This window comes from Centruroides sculpturatus, unplaced genomic scaffold, assembly GCF_000671375.1.
Source record: "Centruroides sculpturatus isolate CEXI.00-Female unplaced genomic scaffold, Cexi_2.0 scaffold892, whole genome shotgun sequence".
NCBI classification, from domain to species: domain Eukaryota; kingdom Metazoa; phylum Arthropoda; class Arachnida; order Scorpiones; family Buthidae; genus Centruroides; species Centruroides sculpturatus.
In genome coordinates this window covers 87,290-107,467 of record NW_019385138.1, presented here as the reverse complement: position 1 = coordinate 107,467, position 20,178 = coordinate 87,290, and the positions used below count along the sequence as shown (strand labels likewise).

Sequence of the window (20,178 nt, the reverse complement as noted above, 5' to 3'; positions counted from 1 at the left end):
AGCAGCGCTGTCCAACTTATCATAGCCCGCGGGCCATATTTTCTTCACCAATCATTTCGGGGGCCAAGAAGGTTGGTGATGGCTAATTGGTCGGCCGGGAACACGCCACATGACATTTGCATAGTGCTACGGTCTGTAAGCACTAATTGGTCAGCGAGTCCGATGTTGACGCTATAAAAAGGCGACAGTTCGACACACCGGATATACGTCACTCTCGTCTAAGTTCGACTTGGGAATTTTGTTCAATAATAAATGTGAATTCTTCTTCCTGGAAAAAATAAGACCTAGCGCATTTTTCAAAACAAAAATTAATATAAGACACTGTCTTATTTTCGGGTAAACACGGTAGCAAAATAATTTTAATATTAATAATAATAATTTAGTAACATATATTTATTCATATTAAAATGTACTCGCGGGCCGTAAAAATTATTTGGTGGGCCGTATATGGCCCGCGGGCCGCCAGTTGGACAGCGCTGGTCTAGATGGGAGTTTTCGGAGTTATTTGGCAACCCCCCTGGCAACAGACCAGGGACCAATGAAGTTTCAGGGGACCACCATTTGGACCAGCCAAAACCTCAGGATTTTGGATGAAAATCCTGAGGTTTTGGCTGGGATCCCAAAGGATCCCAAGGATATGAGGAGGTTGTGATCGAGAACATCCATCCATGTGCATGGCATTGTAGATTACAGCACTCCAAAAAAGAACAAAGGAGAAACCCCAAAGATTCCGAGTGCAGGGGCAACAGAGGGCTTAACTTCCTGATGATGTTTTTTCCACTCTGGAACCTCCCACATCCAAATCTTGTTAGAGCATCTCTGGAAGGATGGACGAACACTCACTGGTTGATGCAAGCTTTCCGGATCAGCTGAAACAAACTTTCCTCCTAAGAATTACAGTACATCCTTTAATCTTGTCTGTAAACATGATGTTAAAATAAATGCATTCATTTTGTCATTTCAGTCTCTGTGTGGATCTCTTTGCATCCTGCAACCACTATCCCCATACGTCTAAAAGTTTTCTTGCGTCATCCTAACGGATTGCGGGAAAAGCGAGGGTCAGGGCCAGTGTTCCATCCTCACAGTAGAAGAAAAGCTTATTTTTAAGAGCATATCAACTTTAGTACTTAATGCTTAAACTGTTGTTGTTATTTTCTTATTTCTAAACTGCTAAGTTTGAAATCTAAATAAATAATTTCTATAATATAAATTATATTTGGAAAATTCGTTAACTGAATAATAAGTGATTATAATTAAAAACAAAATTATTCCAAATGCATAACCTATTAAATAAATAATCTTTTGGGTTCCCAACCTGTGGCTCATGGTCAAATATAGCTCTGAAGCATATTTATATGGCCTGTATAGCTCGTTTTCACCAACATGTTTTGACTGTTGATGATAAAAGAAACTTTATGCAAAGTTTTGAACAGTTAACTAGAATTAATAATCCTTGCTGCAAAATATTTTTATAAAAACTTATTTAAAGAAGAGAGTTTTTGAATTTTTACAAATCTCTGCAAGAAGAAAATTTTGTCTTAAGAGTTTATAGTTCTACATATCTTTACAAACAAACCTTTTCAAAAATGACAGTGTAAAAAATCAAAATATCAAACATTACTATCCAATGAACATCTAAAAGATATTTTAATATTCTGTGTCATAAAATGTATCTCTAATTTTGATCATTCTTTCAAAAAAAAAGTTATAAATTTTATATTAATTTATGTTTGTTGTTATTCAAAAATAAAAAACTCATAATCTTTCTATCATTCATATCTGACCCCCAAACCTGTCTTTTACAGGTCATTTGGCTCTTCTCAGTAAAAGGTTGCAGACTCCTGCATGTGAATTGTGTTAAAAATCCAAAAACTTGGAAGCATTTTATCTTGGATTTTTGAAATTACTATTTTGTAATAGAGACTTCCAGTATCAGATCTAGAAGAGATCAAAACTTAAAAATATTTGAATATATACAGTTTCTAGTTGCCATCATAAACGTTTAAAGTTTATTTGTTCAAACTTTTTTTTTAATTTTTTGATGTCAATGGGAGGGCTTATAGTCACTCTTGAATCTGACTCTTGGAGTCTTCCATTATATCAGTAGATTAAATATCTGAGATTTATTAACAAATAAGCTTAAACAAATAAAGTAACTTTGAAAAATATACATAAATTATTTAAATACCATTCTATTGTCAGCAGCATTTTTGTTATTTGTCTTTAAACACATTTAAAGCAAATGCTAATAAATATTTTCAATTGTTGTTTTTACCTATGATGATAAGAATTTTTTTGGCTAATAGATTTCAAATACAAAAAATCTTAATAACTAAAAAAGCTTATCTTTTCTGACTTCATAGATAATGAGTCCAAAGCCAAGTTAAATTCCATTTTGTTCTAATTAACTGATTACATAATTATATAGATCATATATAAAAATTTAAACAATGGTGTTTACACAAAAAATTTTATCATTATTAAAAAAAGAAAAGTTGACAATATCCAATGACAAATAAACATTTCACAAATCACTTTTTAATAGTTTCAAGTTTCATTTCATTCATGTACAATACTTGAGTTGTGCCTTATCTGATACTCTGTGTAGCAATTTAGTGTTTCATAGTTCAACATGAACGTCCTCATTATTCACATATGTCGCTAATGCCATTGTGGTCAGCTGTTTTCTTATTGAGTATTCGTGTTCTTTCATCCTCATGGCGAGACCTATTGCCAATGCTCCAATGTATGTTAATGCATGGTTAACCCAGTCATCTTGAAGAAAAACTGCATAAACCCCTGGAGAATTAGAATCTTCTATACGGTTTTTATCATTTCTGATGAGAGAGAAGACTGTCAGAGAGCGTCTATATGCTATGTGTATTTTAGTGGTCCTTGCAATCTCTCTATACATATATTAGAAAGTGTTTTGTTGTATGTGATAACCCCATCTGTTCATCTTGTGGAATATTAATTTTAAATTTTAACGCAACATATTCGAATTACGTAGTTAAATGGAACTTTTAAAAACATTCTATTCTACTAGGCATTAGTTTGATATCGTCAATACCTGAGGATGTCTATTACATATAGATGAAAATGTTCATAACAAGAATTTTTCTGTTTGGTTATGAACTGGTGATGGTTTATTTGGTGAGTGCTATATAATTAAGCCTACAGTGTATGTAGGTTTAATTGCAGCTGAATTTCCATAAGCCAAGGAGCCCTAAAGTTGGGCTGAGAATGCCTTGGTTCAGACTCAAGCCCAAATGGGTAGTCCAGGATCTCATCTTCCTTGCTCAACTATCACATTTTACTTACACTGTATACAGCTATAAGCTGTTACAGTACTGCACCTTCTGAAATGAGCTTGACCATAGATACAATAGACAATGGGATCGTCTCTATATATGAAAGCAGGGGCCATATTCTGGTCACTGTCTCTCGTAAGCCGGTTGCTGATTGGCTAATCCAAATGATTAGCGAATCAGCAACCGGCTTACGAAAGACCAGAGACAGTGACTAGAATACGACCCCAGCTCTTCCTAGTGTCCACCAAGCTATAGTTTCAAAGATACTATCAAGTAGTACCATCAATTCCTTTAAAATCATCCAACAAACAGCCAAATTAACCAGGCAAAATTATGCTCATTGGAAGTCTCCAAGTTCCCTTTACTTCATGCAAGTACTGTATATGAAATACTTGGTCCTGTAACCAAATGTAATTGGCCCTTATATAAAAATTCTCAGTAAGAGGACAGTCAAGTATATAGTGTCATGCATCTCTGTATGAACATCCATAGGAGCAGCCATCAACTAACATCTTTCATAAAAATTAAAAACAGTCTTTACAGAAATCAAATTATATTATTTAATATCGTTGAAATGTTAAGTACTATTAAAATAATTTGACTACTGAAAAATCTACTTTTCAATTTTGCAAAAAAATGTCAAAATCAAGTATTTTGTCTTGTAATCTCAAATCTTCTTACGCGTATACTGGAAAATGTATCAATTAACACTCCTAAACCTTATAATTCCAGCAATAAACGTTTAATAGCAAACTAACGTCTTTGTACGTACACGTTTTCGTCTTGTAATCTATTTATTGTGATCTTCCTAAATGCAGAATTAGACACAGTATATCAAAACAATAAAAATAAATAGTTAAAGAACATAACAGAAACATTCGATTAGATTAGACTTCTATGATATTTACATTTTTAAGATACAAAGCATCTTATACAGAACATCCAACAAATCTGTATTTTCACATTTCAATGTGAAAATACATTGTTGGAAACCTTAAAATCAAAAGAAAATCACAAAACAGAAGCAAAATGAATTTATCAAAGTTGTTTAAAAAGCAATATTACTATCTTTAATCCTGTAGACGAACTCCTTAACCATGTTTTGGAAGTGGCTCAAATATTTTTATGTCGCATAGAAAGTTGTACCATAGCATTTTCACTTTATTGTATATATTTTTCTTATTTTACATTTGTTTTGAATTTAGATTTATTTTTATAACTTTTCCCTTTATTACTATACAAATGTTCATTCTTGTAACGAGATGTATCGATCTTCATAGCAACAATTTTATGCATGAATGTCCATGACAATGAATGTTCAATGTTTGAAAGCATTTAGACTTTTTATATATTTAGTTGTTTTTATTGCATTAAAGGAAATTAAAATATTTTAAGAATTAAAGCAATTAAGAATTCTTTTTGTATAGTTTTCCAGAGAAATTCAATGCTTCAACTTCACATAAGATAAGATCCTTAAAATTAAATTAAATCAAATTAAATTATTCCTTCTTTAGGGACGAATATAGTCTACAGAAGTAATTGATCATAATTTACTATACTGAAAATAATCACTAGACAGAAAGGTAACATACAGATATATGCACAAAACGAAATACCTCATCAGATTCTGTGCTTTGTCGTTTATTACTCGTTGCTGGCTTAAAAAATGACGAAATTGCTTGTTGTTTGCCCATTTTAAAACCACGAAACTTAATTATAAACGACAATAACATTCAAAACAAAATATGTCTGATTAAATTTGCCGCCAATTTATCACACAGGAAAGAAGAATCTACTCAAACGCTCTCTGGTGGCGAACGTCGTCATAATGGCGGAAGCAGAGTTGACGATACGATCATACGCAGTTTTTAATCATTGAAATGATATGTCGGAATTATTTTTTTCCGATTTAAAATTCTACATTCTCCCAACAGGGATAGGAAAAGTAAGAAAGGAAATATTCGAAAATCAAATTAAAAAACATGGTGGCCACGTGGTGAATAAAGTATTCGAAGCCACGCATTTAATCATCGAAGATTCCTTAGATCGTTGTAAATTAGAAAAATTCGTTAATGAGAAAGATGTAAGAAATTTAGAAATAATTAAAAGCCTTTGGTTAAGTAAATGTTTTGAGCAACGACAATTGATTGATTCAGATTCATATAAATTAAAATGTTCTGTGATAAGGAAGGATGATGATTTAATTGATTGTTGTAAACGACAGAAAGTTGAAAATGAATGTTCATTAAGTAACACTGAAAATAATCACATACAAGATTCAGGTTTCAGTTCAGAAAATACAAGTCCTATAAAGAATCAGGATTTAAATTCAGTATGTAAAATGAATAGTTATCATTTGTCTTATTTATTTTTTAAATATATAATTGATTAAAAACACTTTGTGTTAATATAGTTTTTATGATATCCTATAGCAAAACTGGGTTTGTTCCTATTCATCTAAAAGCAAGCCGACAAATTATAATAAGCATATAATAGAAAAATTGGAAGTAAGTATACATACATTTTTTTATCTTAAATATAAATTTCATAATACAATTAGAATTTATAAAAGTTTGAGAGCGGTGGGAACAACAAGCAAAGTAAGCAGCTGTTTAGGGTTCTCCAAGCCTAAAGTACTCTGAAGCTGAAAAAGTAAAAACATATTGAAATTCCATTCATAAATACTAAATGGAACATTTAAAAGATCCTAAAATTTGTTAGCACTTTGCCTTCAGATGTGTTAATTCATTTTTGTGTGATATCTAAGTGTTTTGCCTATTTACTATTATTATTTCTGAATTTTACAGTTTTTTTCTCGTCTATCTCAAATTGTATGCTTTAAAAATGTTATGGGAAAGCATTGAGATAGATGAGCTTTCTAATGTTAATTTAATTTTGATATATCTAGTAGTTATTTATTCAATGCCACAATATTTATAGTGATATAAAACAGTTTTAATACAGTACAAAGTAAAATATAATACAAATAAACATCAGAAGGGAAGTGGAAGAGCTCTTTATATTCCTTGGTCAACTTAAAAACTATGTTTTTTTTCCCTGTTACTTCTGGTCCTGTAATTCATTCAGTAACTACTCTAGGTTATAAATTCATTAATAATTGAAATTGGGAGGTAAAGATTTTTACTTTAATTTTTTAGACTGGAACAGGAGATGACCTACTGTATTGTACTGTACTGTACTTTTACAGGCATGAGAATTGTAGCCAATAGTAGCACTGCTGTGCAGTAATATCTGGTACAAGCTGCCATATTGTGGTGCTGTAAACAAACTTGTTTCAACTGCTCATGTAGCACACCAATCCTTAAAATTTTTTCAATTGTATAAAAATAGTTTATCATGAATTGGTGACTAAAAATATTTTAGCTTAAAATAAAATTAGTTTAAACAATTTAGTTTCAAATAAAAATATTTATTATTGACTTTTCAAAGTTAGATGAGGTATACACAGTAAAACTAAAACCAATTCATCATTATAAAGCAATTTATTTTTTCAAAACATAAAGAATATCTGGATAAAAATTTCACATAAGTAAAGAAAACAAACATTTAACATGTAATAGTCAAGTCAGAGAGTACATCTCTACAAGATGACATTTTTTTTTCAAAATAAGCAATGCTTAACAAAAAAACAACAAAGTTTAAAATAATCAGAGATTCTGAAAGTTAAAGTTATAAAAGACATTTATGTAAAACTTTCCAATTACAACACATGTTAACAGTATTTCATGATTTTGAAATGGTGATGTGTTATGTTTGCATATCTTAAGTGATGCAAAAAGATCAGATTGTTGACTTTGCAAGACTTCCATTCTCACAACAGATATTCAGAATTGAAGAGTTCTGTGAGATGGCAATTATGTTTAAAAATAAAATTGAAGATAAAATCTGTTTAAAAAGGAACCACCATCGTCAAAACATTGTCAAAAGTTTCTATTCCAGAACATTGAAAGTGAAATGGTGGTTCCTTTTTAAACAGATTTTATTTATAAAAATATTCAAAATTTCTGTCTCAACTTTTATCCACCATTTTTATGTATTGCAACTCTGAAACATGGATTCATATCTTAGTATAAAATACATTTGTGAGGAACCGGGTTCAATAAGATTAAATTATCAAACATTTATCAGCTATAAGTCCGCTAAACCTACTCACAATGTCAAAGGATGGTAATTTTAATAATTTTTATTGTTTTTCCTGACACCAGGTAAGATAGAAATGTCATGTCTTACCTTGCAATAATAAATTAGTTTTCGAGTCAGAGGAACTTAGATTTTTGGATAAAGGGTTTGGCATATAAATAATTTGAAATGAGACTAATTTTTAGATAAAACAAAACAAAAATGAATACAAATCCCCAATCCAAGCATGCTACTATGATTGATTTGGATGCCACAACATGGCATGAGTAGTTCACTCAGTGTCTGATAGGGGCTGAACTTTGAATGGAGAAGGATACCTCCCATTCCTCCCTGAACCAAAATGGTATTTTCCTCACAGGTAGAATGGTTTACCTTTAAAATAATTAAAAATGTTAATATTATAAATGAATAGTTCAGAAATAGATATTACAGTAGAGCCTCGATTATTCGACCCCCAATTAACCGCCACCTCGGTTAACCGACTGTCCTAGTCGGCAAATTTCAAATGTCCGCTAGTGATGTGGCACTACAATATTTGGCTATGTCTTGGCTATTTTAATATTATTTTTACGTGTTTTAGCTGGCAACACTCATTCAACCATGAAAGGGAGCCAGTATTTAAACGAGGCTTAATTTTCTAATTTTTAACGATAAAATAGCAATGATTATTATTTTAAAAAATTTTTGTTAGGCTTAACATCGATGAAAATTCAACGCAAAGTAGGTTAATAGCGATATACTAATATACTAATAACATGGGATATAATAATATACTACACTAATAATGGATTTTTTCATACTTTTCGGTTATCTGACCAACCCCAGTCCCCAATTGGGTCGGATAATCGAGGCTCTACTGTATTTTGTAGTTTTGAAATGGAATTCATTTTACAGTTATAAAAATCAAAATATTAATGATTTTGATATTTTATTTTTAAATTAAATGATTACATGATTTTATTTTAAACAAAGATATTTTATTCAAGATATAAATTTTTTTTAATACAGATTTTAGCTGAAACATATAAAAATACAAAAGATCATTGGAGAAGTTTTGGTTATCAGAAAGCTTTACTTGCTTTGAGAAATTATCCAAAGCCAATAACTAATTATGAAGTTGGTATTTTTCTATATTAATTAAAATGCTAAAATTCTGAATTCAGTTCAAAGTTTGAACATTTCTTTATTATGATTTTAAATTAGGAGGCTCTTTCTTTACCAGGAATTGGAAAGAGTCTTGCTAATAAAATTTGGGAAATTATTGAAAGTGGACATCTGAGAAAAATTGATGAAATATGTTCTGGACAAAAAGTAGAAGCAATAAACTTATTTACCAAGATTTGGGGAGCTGGACCTACAACTGCAGAACAGTGGGTACAGCAGGTAAGAATTAATTGATTTTATTTAATTTTGACTAAACAAATAATAATTTATCAAATGTAGAAATTTAATGAAAATATGATTATTATAATGAGACTAACATAAAATCAGCAATTGCTATACAATAGCAATTGCCTGCATACACTCTGAAATGTTGGGTCCTGCAACTAGAAGAAGAAATTAAGTTGGTAATAACACATATGTGTTATTACCAACTTAACACATATGTGTTATTACCAACTTAGAAGAACACAATTAAGTTGGTAAATAAGTTAAGTTGGTAATACAATTAAGTTGGTAATAACACATATGTGTTATTACCAACTTAATTTCTTCTGTCTGTCATGTCTAGAAGAAATTAAGATCATGTCTGTCAACTGTCTTGCTCTCAGAAGAACAGTTCTGCATTCCAGTTCCTTGTCCCTCAGTCCCACAAATACTGTAGCTTTGGTATGTCTTTGAACACCAAAACAATTTGTTGAAAATGCAAAAAAAAAAAAAAAAAAAAAGATTAATAATGGAAAACAATTATTACTACTTAATTCAAACTGGTCATTAATATGAAAGGTTAAACTTCTTTTCTTTTAATATTTTAAACAGAACTAGTGTCTGGATTTGTACTTTCATTTGTATCTGTCCTTTGTCTCCTTGTCACTAGAAACATTTAAAGTACTTGCTACATTTTTCGTCAAAACTTGGCCAATGCTCTATGATCGTTTAATTTTGAATATACACAATACTAAAAGCACTAAATTTATACAGTTTTCACTATATTTTTATATGTAAAATACTTAAAAATATCACAAAATGATTGCAGTGTAAAACTCTAATACTCTTTGACTGATATAACTATTTCTACACTATACCATTGTGTTAAAACACACTACAGATAATGGGATATTAATTAACTTCTTGGCGATACGATGCTTGTCTGACATGAGATTCAATAGACTTGCTTCACAAATATCGACAAATTAAGGAATATTTAATGATTGTATTATTATTTATATTTAGCTTACATTTTAAGGTTATTTTTGAATGATTTTCTGCCTTTAGGTTAAGTTTTGTCACTTTTATGGTTTTCATTATCTTGTCAAACATTATATCATGGTTTTGGTTTGTTCTGTTACTGATAAATCTGTAAACCTATAAATAACTCTAGTACATGTATAGGACATCATAAGAGGAATTGATCCAAGAATAGAATAATTATACTTTCATATCCCAAATCTGCATTGGTGCATTTATACTTCACTAGACTCAACGGTTTTATTGTGGAACCCTAAGGTTTTGCACAACACAAATTGGAAACCCGTCCTACAGGAATAAATTCTTTTATATCTTAATTCAAGGTTAAGATGTTAATGTTAGGAATGCATGCTTGCATGCATTCCTAACATTAACATTTTACTTCTGTCAGAGCTACTAAATGAATTCATTCTGTCAGATATTCCATCTAACCATATAGTCTTTGTTATTTAGGTCATATGTCAGGACATATGGAGACTGACATGATTTGTTAAATAACATAACTTTTCATACTATTTTGAACTTTTTTATTGTAAGTGTTGTACTAACAAATTGGTAAATGGTATTGAGATATTGCATTTATGAACTCAGCAAACATATGAATTCTATTGTATTTCTGGGTAATACAAGATTATTTATAAATTTATTTTATTTAAGTAAAAGAATTAAATTTTATGCTTGATTTAATTATGTAAAGATCTCTACATTTCATTTATTTATTTAATGTTTCTTGATTTCAATACATGATGCACTGCTGCTTAATTTTTTAATTTATATATAAATCAAAATATTAATAAATCAAAAATAATAAAATAAATGTGTATTTGGATTAATAAACTTAAATTATGAACAAATTCAACATATAAAACATAATTTAACATAGGATCACCAATTTAAACATTCAGTAGTTTCAAATACCAAAATAACATAGTTTAGAATGTCAGTTTAAATCACTGAAATATTACTCAAATGAACTTTTTTTGTAATTCCTCATTCAGTGATTAAATCAAATATGAAAATTTTGAAAAAATCTTTTAATATATCATATGAAAATGTCTTGTATTTTAATTACTAAGAAAATATAATACTTGTATTTATATATATATTTTAAATTCTTTATAGTTTAAGTCAATTTTTGAAAATATACATTTACTTTCAGGCTTTCTTCTAGATTGCATCAGTTTTTCAGTCTGATGTAAATTACTTTACAATTTATTTCATTATTATTTAATTGCTATAAAACAATAAACTTAATTATTTAAAATATTTATAAAATCAACTGTATCTATTCATAATATTATGATAGGAAAAAATGTGTTTGAAATAAAAAAAATATAATTATTCAAATGGCATTATCTTTCATAATTAATATGTATGTTTTTTACCAGGGTTTATATACATTAGAAGATTTAAATTCCAAGGCAAAACTGTCTTTTCAGCAAAAAATTGGATTAAAATATTTTGATGATTTTTTGGATAGAATGCCTCGAGAGGAAGCTAAAGAAATTGCAGAAACAGTAAAAATAGTTTAGTTTCATCTCTTTTACATAGAATTTTTAAACAATGATATTATTTTTTTTTTAATTTTGATAGGTAAAATCAGTTGCATTATCTTTTAATCCTGATTTAATAGTTGAAGCATGTGGTTCATATCGACGTGGCAAGCAAACTTGTGGAGATTTGGATATTTTGATTACACATGCTGATGGTGAATCACATAAAAGCATATTATCTGATCTAATTAATAAATTACATGAACAGGGTAATTATTATTAAATTTTAATAATATATTTTATTTTTTAGGCATTTGATTAAACTTCACATCTTTATTCTTGAAAAAAGAAAAAAAAAAGTATTACTTTATTAGTATTAATGTTAAAATGTTGAGTTTTAGTAGTAAATAAAATTTTATCTTGGTAACAAATTATGTATTAAGTCATCATCAATATTCATTCTAGTTCCTTCATATTAATCAGATGGCTGTGATAAGATAACATTCTCTTGAAGAATCTGTTTGAGCACATTGTAATCCTTTGAGATTTTTCATGAATAGTTCAGGTCAGACTGTTTTTTCTTGTCCTTCACTTATATTAGCTAAATCTGTTCTGAATCTAGTTCATAAGTAAAATTGAGGTTAGCTCTATACTGTAGTCTATATTTTATATTAACAAATTATTCTGTTTCTCTATCCTTTTACACTGTCTGATATATAATATAAAAAATATTTTTTTATTCTTGAATAAACAATTGAAAGATAAAATAATACCACAAAGTCTTTTCTTATATGTATTCATGAATGATTTTTCATATTTAATTAATCTGAGATATGATGTCAAGTCAAGAAATCACCCAGAATTAATTTTTCTCTCAGATGTTGATAGATAAAAAATTATGTTCAACAACCCAAACAACTGGATATAGCACCCAGAAATTTAATCACAAAAAAAAAAGAAAAAATAATACAAAAGGAAAATGTTAATAAACAATACTAGCTGATGCTTTCTTTTGTATTAAATGGTCATCATCATGCTAATGACCTTCAAAAGCTCAGATGCACCTGATAAAGCAAAAATAGTAAGTTCTTAACACTGGTGGTTGCTGTCTACATGTACATGATACACAGGATGACATAGGGAAAGAGTTGTAAAACTAAACATCATAGTATATCCTTCATATCAGTGGAAAGGAGTTGCCATCTTTAAAGTTGATTGCTGTATTTTTTCTAACTGCTTTTAATATTTAAGCTGTTCCTTATGGAAGATGTAATGTAGGAGGCAGACTTTTTTAAGATGCACCTGTGTCTGAGTTGGAAGCATATGTTGCCAGGGCTGTGGTGTAGGTCCTTTATTGACAGATGCTTGGTGCTCCTTGAGATAGATGCTTAATGGTCGGCCTGTAGCTCCCATATATTCCAAGTTGCAGTTAGATCTGTGATCAATAAGGGGGATAGTATACAGCCCTGGGAGGAACCACATGTCAAGTTGATTCTTAGCATTACAGAAAAAGGTGAAAACAAAGAGACTTCTGAAAGCCAGGCAGAAGTTGTTATTTCTGGCAATCTCCTTGTAAAGGGCAGACAGCCTTTTATCATATGTAACTGCTTTGATGATAGTGTGGGACAATTTCAAGATGGCGTTTGAATGAGGATATATAAGACTTTTGATGATATCCTGGAGTAACCATGCTTTCTGGATTATTGAGTGATAGTTCATACTTCATTGTTCCTGTCTAGAGCATTGGGTGAATGGATGTATACTTATCATATAAAGGTGCTAAAGCCAGCTATCTTGAAGAAATAAGAGTTGTGAGATGGGGTTGGGATGACAATTAGGTGGTGTATAGAAATTAGTTGATATGCGTCCATTAGATAGTATAAGATGGAGGTCAAGAAGTGCATTTCTCATGCATTGTTCTGTTTCAGACAGAGGCAGAGGCCATAGAGATTGGAGTTGATTTAATGTATGAACTCGTGTACAGGTTTTTTGTTACCACAAGATAAGAATGTTCCAAATGTAACGTGCATAGAAGAGAATAAGCTGGTCAAAGGTGGAAAGAACCACCAAGACCTCCAACTGTTGAATATTGCGTTCACATAACATGCCTGAGAGAGATCTATCCATAGGCTCTGCTAGGTAGCTACTGTTATTTATTAATATTTTCCTATTGAATTTTTCTTTTTTGTTTTATTTTATTTTTTTACTTAATTTTAAGAAATTATGTACTTATGACAAAATTAGGTTTAGAAGTAAATGGAAATCTTGGTTTAGAGCCCATCTCATAAAAATTTTGATAATTAAAATTAATTTTAGAAAATGTTTAATATATGAAATTGATTGAAATAGCATTTGAATATTGATCTGGAATAGCATTTAAATTCACAATTCTTACAAACTGGATTATATTTCTAAGTTAAATCATCTGTTTTACGCCAAGCTTCATTTCCTTATATAAATGTGATCTGTGTTAAAAAGTAGTAAAAATCATTAATCTGATTTTTACTACTTTTGACTTTTAAAAATCTTTAAAAATGATGATTGTGTAAAAAATTTAAATTTTTCATTTTTCAACATAATCCTCATCTAGAGTGGCACATTTCTCTAAATGCTCAATTCATTCCATCTGGTGTAAAGTAACAATTAGAAGTCTGATGGTAAGAGATTTGGGCTGCAAGGAGGATGAAGAAAAACCTATAACTTCAGGTTCTTATTGTGTCTTTACTGTTTCCTTTTTGGGCTGCAATTTGAAAGAATTGTAGACCTGTAAATTTCCATTGTAATTTATCTGCTTGTCTGTCTCTCCTTAATCTTGAGAACAATGTTAGATAGATAAAAGTCAGATTTGAAAAGCTTAGGGCAGAAGGCCCCAATTAACTATATGCAAACTTCGGTCTAGATTGGAAGTTACATGATAGCAATTCAGAAATAGAATTACATAGATGACTGGCATTATTCTGTTATCAGGATGTACAGGGGCAAAACACTAGTAATTTGAGATAAAAAAACATATATTTTAAATTAAATAAATTAAGAATATGATTAAAAATTGCAGCCTGACATTGTGACAATATCACAATAATTTTTGCTTGTTACATTATGGTCTTGCATTGTCTTAGAACAAGATGGCTTTTCTGGCCTTACTCTACAAATACATCTCTTGAATACTCAATAAAGTTTCTTAATACTTAATTAAATTAATTCTCTCTCCCTTTACTAGATTCTCCATGTAAACTCCTTTTCCATTCCAAAAAATTATTATGAAATTCTGAGCAACAGGAACAGTTTTCAAGTTACACTGGGCATAGAATAAGGTTAATAATACTGAATCAGCTGTCTTTTATTTTCTGGGTCAAAATAATGAACTCTTAGCTTATCTTTGCTGATGATTTGTGTGAGAAAATTATATCCTATATCAATGGAAACCTTATACAGTCTGCATATCCCTTACATGAAAATAGGAAATTTCGTATACCTTAAATGGCTAAAAATGGTTTATTTACTTTATTACAGACTAGAAAGTTTATTCAGTTGATTATTAAATCACCATTGCAAATAAAACGTTTTAATAAGTGTTCCATTATCATGATTTTTAATTATTAATTTGCAATTTAAAATACTACAACACTTATTTTAGCAATACAGATGCAAAATTAACTAATAAAAAGGATTAAAATAACTAGGTCTTCATAAATGTGTAATATAATATAATATGTAAAATATCATAAGGTAAAATAGAAAAATCCTCTATAAACTGACTGCTCTGTAATGCTAAATACACTAAAAAAAACCATTCTAAAAAATTCTACTTTTAGAAGCCATAATTTAGAATGAAGAGTTTTAGAGAAACCATCAAGACACAAGGTTATGATTTAACATAAAGAAAAACAGGAGATGACTTTTGCACAATTATGTGGTTCTTCTAAGGGCTGGCAAGAACAAGTCATTGGTCATAATGAAGCAAGAGATATAAGGAAGCATTTTACACTAGTATATTGTGCAAATGAGGTGTGAAATTATACAAGACAACTATCTAGACAAGCTGCAGGCCTTATTGTGTCTTTACTGTTTCCTTTTTGGGTTGCAAATGTAATAAAGTTCAAGTGTTTGAAAGCTTCTCAAACACTTAAAACTGGACAAAGTGGTGGTGGAATCTCCTGATATTCTAAAATTGTATGCTTTTGCAAGAGCCCACAAATGTAGGCAGGAACAGAACAATACTCAATAAGGCAAGATTTCCAACCCAGAATTTAGAGAGATCTATGCACAACCTATTAGTCTTATGTCTTTAAGGATACCCATGCATCATTGCCAGTTCATATAAGTTAACATTGACAAATCTCTAGGGGATAAATTACAATCTTAGATTTCAAATCTTTATACCCCTCAATAAAAATAAAGCCTTGTTTCTGCACCCTGCAGGATTGGTTAACACATAAGGTTCTTAATAGTGCACTCCATTAGTTAATATTGAAATTGGCACATCTTTTGTTACTCATCTTCTTTTCAATTTGACACTTGCATCTACATACAAAAGCAGGGAATATCCTTGGGTAGCCCCTCTAGTTGAGGACCTTTGTGAAATTGTCATGCACTATTTCAAGCTGGAGATATTCCTAAGCTTCCTTCCAAACATCTTGATATATAAAAGGCACATAGATGACATCATCATCTGGTGATCAAACCTGACATCAATGCCTTCCTGTGATGAATGAATGACAAACTATATGGCCTATTGCTAGAAATAGAGCAGATGAATAGCACAGAAGCTCATTTTATGGATCTTAGCATCAGTTTTATTGAGGACTGAATCAAGACAATGATTTATGACTGATTTATCACAAAGCTGATTCCTGCCCACTATAATTATCAGTATGCTCTCATGAACCTTATGTTTACACAGTGGCTTTTTTCTGAGTCCTCACTAAAAGAGCATGCACATACACATTGTTCAATGTGACAGATAAAGAAGCTGAACTGTGACAGATCACACAGATAGCCTGGGCACATGGCTTTGATGAGCACTTAATTTCACAATTATCTGATAAGTATAAGCCCAGAGTAACAATAGTAACAATATACTGTAGATGACAACATTGACAACAGGGAGCACATGAACAATGAGGAGGTTAATTACTTATGAAGATCACTTGCATGCAATATGTAAACAAATAGCAAAACATAAAGGTGCTTACATTGAATATAGACATGACCCAAATATATATCCACTACTAAAAAATAGGAAATATGCCATAAACAAAGAAAGGGTACAGTACATGGGTTTATACGATGCTCTTGAAGGATGATAGATTTGTCAGAGACTTAGTTTACATATATGCCACAAAAAGATCCCTCAAGCAGTGTAAAAGAGCACAGACACCATTCCTGCTCTGTNCCAATAACTAATTATGAAGTTGGTATTTTTCTATATTAATTAAAATGCTAAAATTCTGAATTCAGTTCAAAGTTTGAACATTTCTTTATTATGATTTTAAATTAGGAGGCTCTTTCTTTACCAGGAATTGGAAAGAGTCTTGCTAATAAAATTTGGGAAACATATAAAAATACAAAAGATCATTGGAGAAGTTTTGGTTATCAGAAAGCTTTACTTGCTTTGAGAAATTATCCAAAGCCAATAACTAATTATGAAGTTGGTATTTTTCTATATTAATTAAAATGCTAAAATTCTGAATTCAGTTCAAAGTTTGAACATTTCTTTATTATGATTTTAAATTAGGAGGCTCTTTCTTTACCAGGAATTGGAAAGAGTCTTGCTAATAAAATTTGGGAAATTATTGAAAGTGGACATCTGAGAAAAATTGATGAAATATGTTCTGGACAAAAAGTAGAAGCAATAAACTTATTTACCAAGATTTGGGGAGCTGGACCTACAACTGCAGAACAGTGGGTACAGCAGGTAAGAATTAATTGATTTTATTTAATTTTGACTAAACAAATAATAATTTATCAAATGTAGAAATTTAATGAAAATATGATTATTATAATGAGACTAACATAAAATCAGCAATTGCTATACAATAGCAATTGCCTGCATACACTCTGAAATGTTGGGTCCTGCAACTAGAAGAAGAAATTAAGTTGGTAATAACACATATGTGTTATTACCAACTTANAAAAATAGGAAATATGCCATAAACAAAGAAAGGGTACAGTACATGGGTTTATACGATGCTCTTGAAGGATGATAGATTTGTCAGAGACTTAGTTTACATATATGCCACAAAAAGATCCCTCAAGCAGTGTAAAAGAGCACAGACACCATTCCTGCTCTGTTAATATATGCCTCTGACAATAGCAGTGAGGCTGAACATGACTAGGCAAGTATGATACATTACACCTAGCATAATGACTATATTAGAGATTTATAGGTCTTGGAGATCTTTAAAGCATTCCAGTTAGGCAACTGTATTAACCATAAAGACGAAAAACAAATTTTGTGCACATGGTAGGTGCACTTTGATCTGACCTTAACACCTCACTGCTGCCCATTCATACCTTTGTATTCCTGATTGGTTTATCCATATTTATAACGTATTCAAATTTATTGATTTAAATTTGAATTTTGAAGAATTTTTTTTACTCTTTTCAAATTTTAACAATATAAATTTAAATTCAGCAGATGTTTCGTTTGAAACATTCCATTATAGAACATGTATCTTTAAACCTGATACAGATTTCAGGAGGAGGACAAAAACATTTGTATTGTATTAAAACATTATATTACTGGAAGGACAGGTTTTTTGTAATNGCAATTGCCTGCATACACTCTGAAATGTTGGGTCCTGCAACTAGAAGAAGAAATTAAGTTGGTAATAACACATATGTGTTATTACCAACTTAGAAGAACACAATTAAGTTGGTAAATAAGTTAAGTTGGTAATACAATTAAGTTGGTAAATAACACATATGTGTTATTTACCAACTTAATTTCTTCTGTCTGTCATGTCTAGAAGAAATTAAGATCATGTCTGTCAACTGTCTTGCTCTCAGAAGAACAGTTCTGCATTCCAGTTCCTTGTCCCTCAGTCCCACAAATACTGTAGCTTTGGTATGTCTTTGAACACCAAAACAATTTGTTGAAAATGCAAAAAAAAAAAAAAAAAAAAGATTAATAATGGAAAACAATTATTACTACTTAATTCAAACTGGTCATTAATATGAAAGGTTAAACTTCTTTTCTTTTAATATTTTAAACAGAACTAGTTTCTGGATTTGTACTTTCATTTGTATCTGTCCTTTGTCTCCTTGTCACTAGAAACATTTAAAGTACTTGCTACATTTTTTGTCAAAACTTGGCCAATGCTCTATGATCGTTTAATTTTGAATATACACAATACTAAAAGCACTAAATTTATACAGTTTTCACTATATTTTTATATGTAAAATACTTAAAAATATCACAAAATGATTGCAGTGTAAAACTCTAATACTCTTTGACTGATATAACTATTTCTACACTATACCATTGTGTTAAAACACACTACAGATAATGGGATATTAATTAACTTCTTGGCGATACGATGCTTGTCTGACATGAGATTCAATAGACTTGCTTCACAAATATCGACAAATTAAGGAATATTTAATGATTGTATTATTATTTATATTTAGCTTACATTTTAAGGTTATTTTTGAATGATTTTCTGCCTTTAGGTTAAGTTTTGTCACTTTTATGGTTTTCATTATCTTGTCAAACATTATATCATGGTTTTGGTTTGTTCTGTTACTGATAAATCTGTAAACCTATAAATAACTCTAGTACATGTATAGGACATCATAAGAGGAATTGATCCAAGAATAGAATAATTATACTTTCATATCCCAAATCTGCATTGGTGCATTTATACTTCACTAGACTCAACGGTTTTATTGTGGAACCCTAAGGTTTTGCACAACACAAATTGGAAACCCGTCCTACAGGAATAAATTCTTTTATATCTTAATTCAAGGTTAAGATGTTAATGTTAGGAATGCATGCTTGCATGCATTCCTAACATTAACATTTTACTTCTGTCAGAGCTACTAAATGAATTCATTCTGTCAGATATTCCATCTAACCATATAGTCTTTGTTATTTAGGTCATATGTCAGGACATATGGAGACTGACATGATTTGTTAAATAACATAACTTTTCATACTATTTTGAACTTTTTTATTGTAAGTGTTGTACTAACAAATTGGTAAATGGTATTGAGATATTGCATTTATGAACTCAGCAAACATATGAATTCTATTGTATTTCTGGGTAATACAAGATTATTTATAAATTTATTTTATTTAAGTAAAAGAATTAAATTTTATGCTTGATTTAATTATGTAAAGATCTCTACATTTCATTTATTTATTTAATGTTTCTTGATTTCAATACATGATGCACTGCTGCTTAATTTTTTAATTTATATATAAATCAAAATATTAATAAATCAAAAATAATAAAATAAATGTGTATTTGGATTAATAAACTTAAATTATGAACAAATTCAACATATAAAACATAATTTAACATAGGATCACCAATTTAAACATTCAGTAGTTTCAAATACCAAAATAACATAGTTTAGAATGTCAGTTTAAATCACTGAAATATTACTCAAATGAACTTTTTTTGTAATTCCTCATTCAGTGATTAAATCAAATATGAAAATTTTGAAAAAATCTTTTAATATATCATATGAAAATGTCTTGTATTTTAATTACTAAGAAAATATAATACTTGTATTTATATATATATTTTAAATTAAATAAATTAAAAATATGATTATAGTTTTGCATAAGAATGAAC

At 29.9% G+C, this 20,178-nt stretch overlaps 1 protein-coding gene across 1 annotated transcript in view; it reads left to right on the top strand.

Annotated features, from left to right (window-relative positions):
* Nucleotides 1–5,132: 5,132 nt before the first annotated feature.
* Nucleotides 5,133–20,178, top strand: part of LOC111635302 (DNA polymerase lambda-like) — a 29,995-nt gene continuing 14,949 nt past the window's right edge. Inside the window, exons 1-8 of the mRNA XM_023380232.1 lie at nt 5,133–5,643; nt 5,744–5,818; nt 8,481–8,588; nt 8,676–8,855; nt 11,270–11,398; nt 11,475–11,639; nt 16,875–17,024; nt 17,112–17,291. Coding sequence (XP_023236000.1) covers nt 5,197–5,643; nt 5,744–5,818; nt 8,481–8,588; nt 8,676–8,855; nt 11,270–11,398; nt 11,475–11,639; nt 16,875–17,024; nt 17,112–17,291 — 1,434 coding nt within the window. The 5' untranslated portion in view covers nt 5,133–5,196. The remainder of the gene's footprint in view (nt 5,644–5,743; nt 5,819–8,480; nt 8,589–8,675; nt 8,856–11,269; nt 11,399–11,474; nt 11,640–16,874; nt 17,025–17,111; nt 17,292–20,178) is intronic.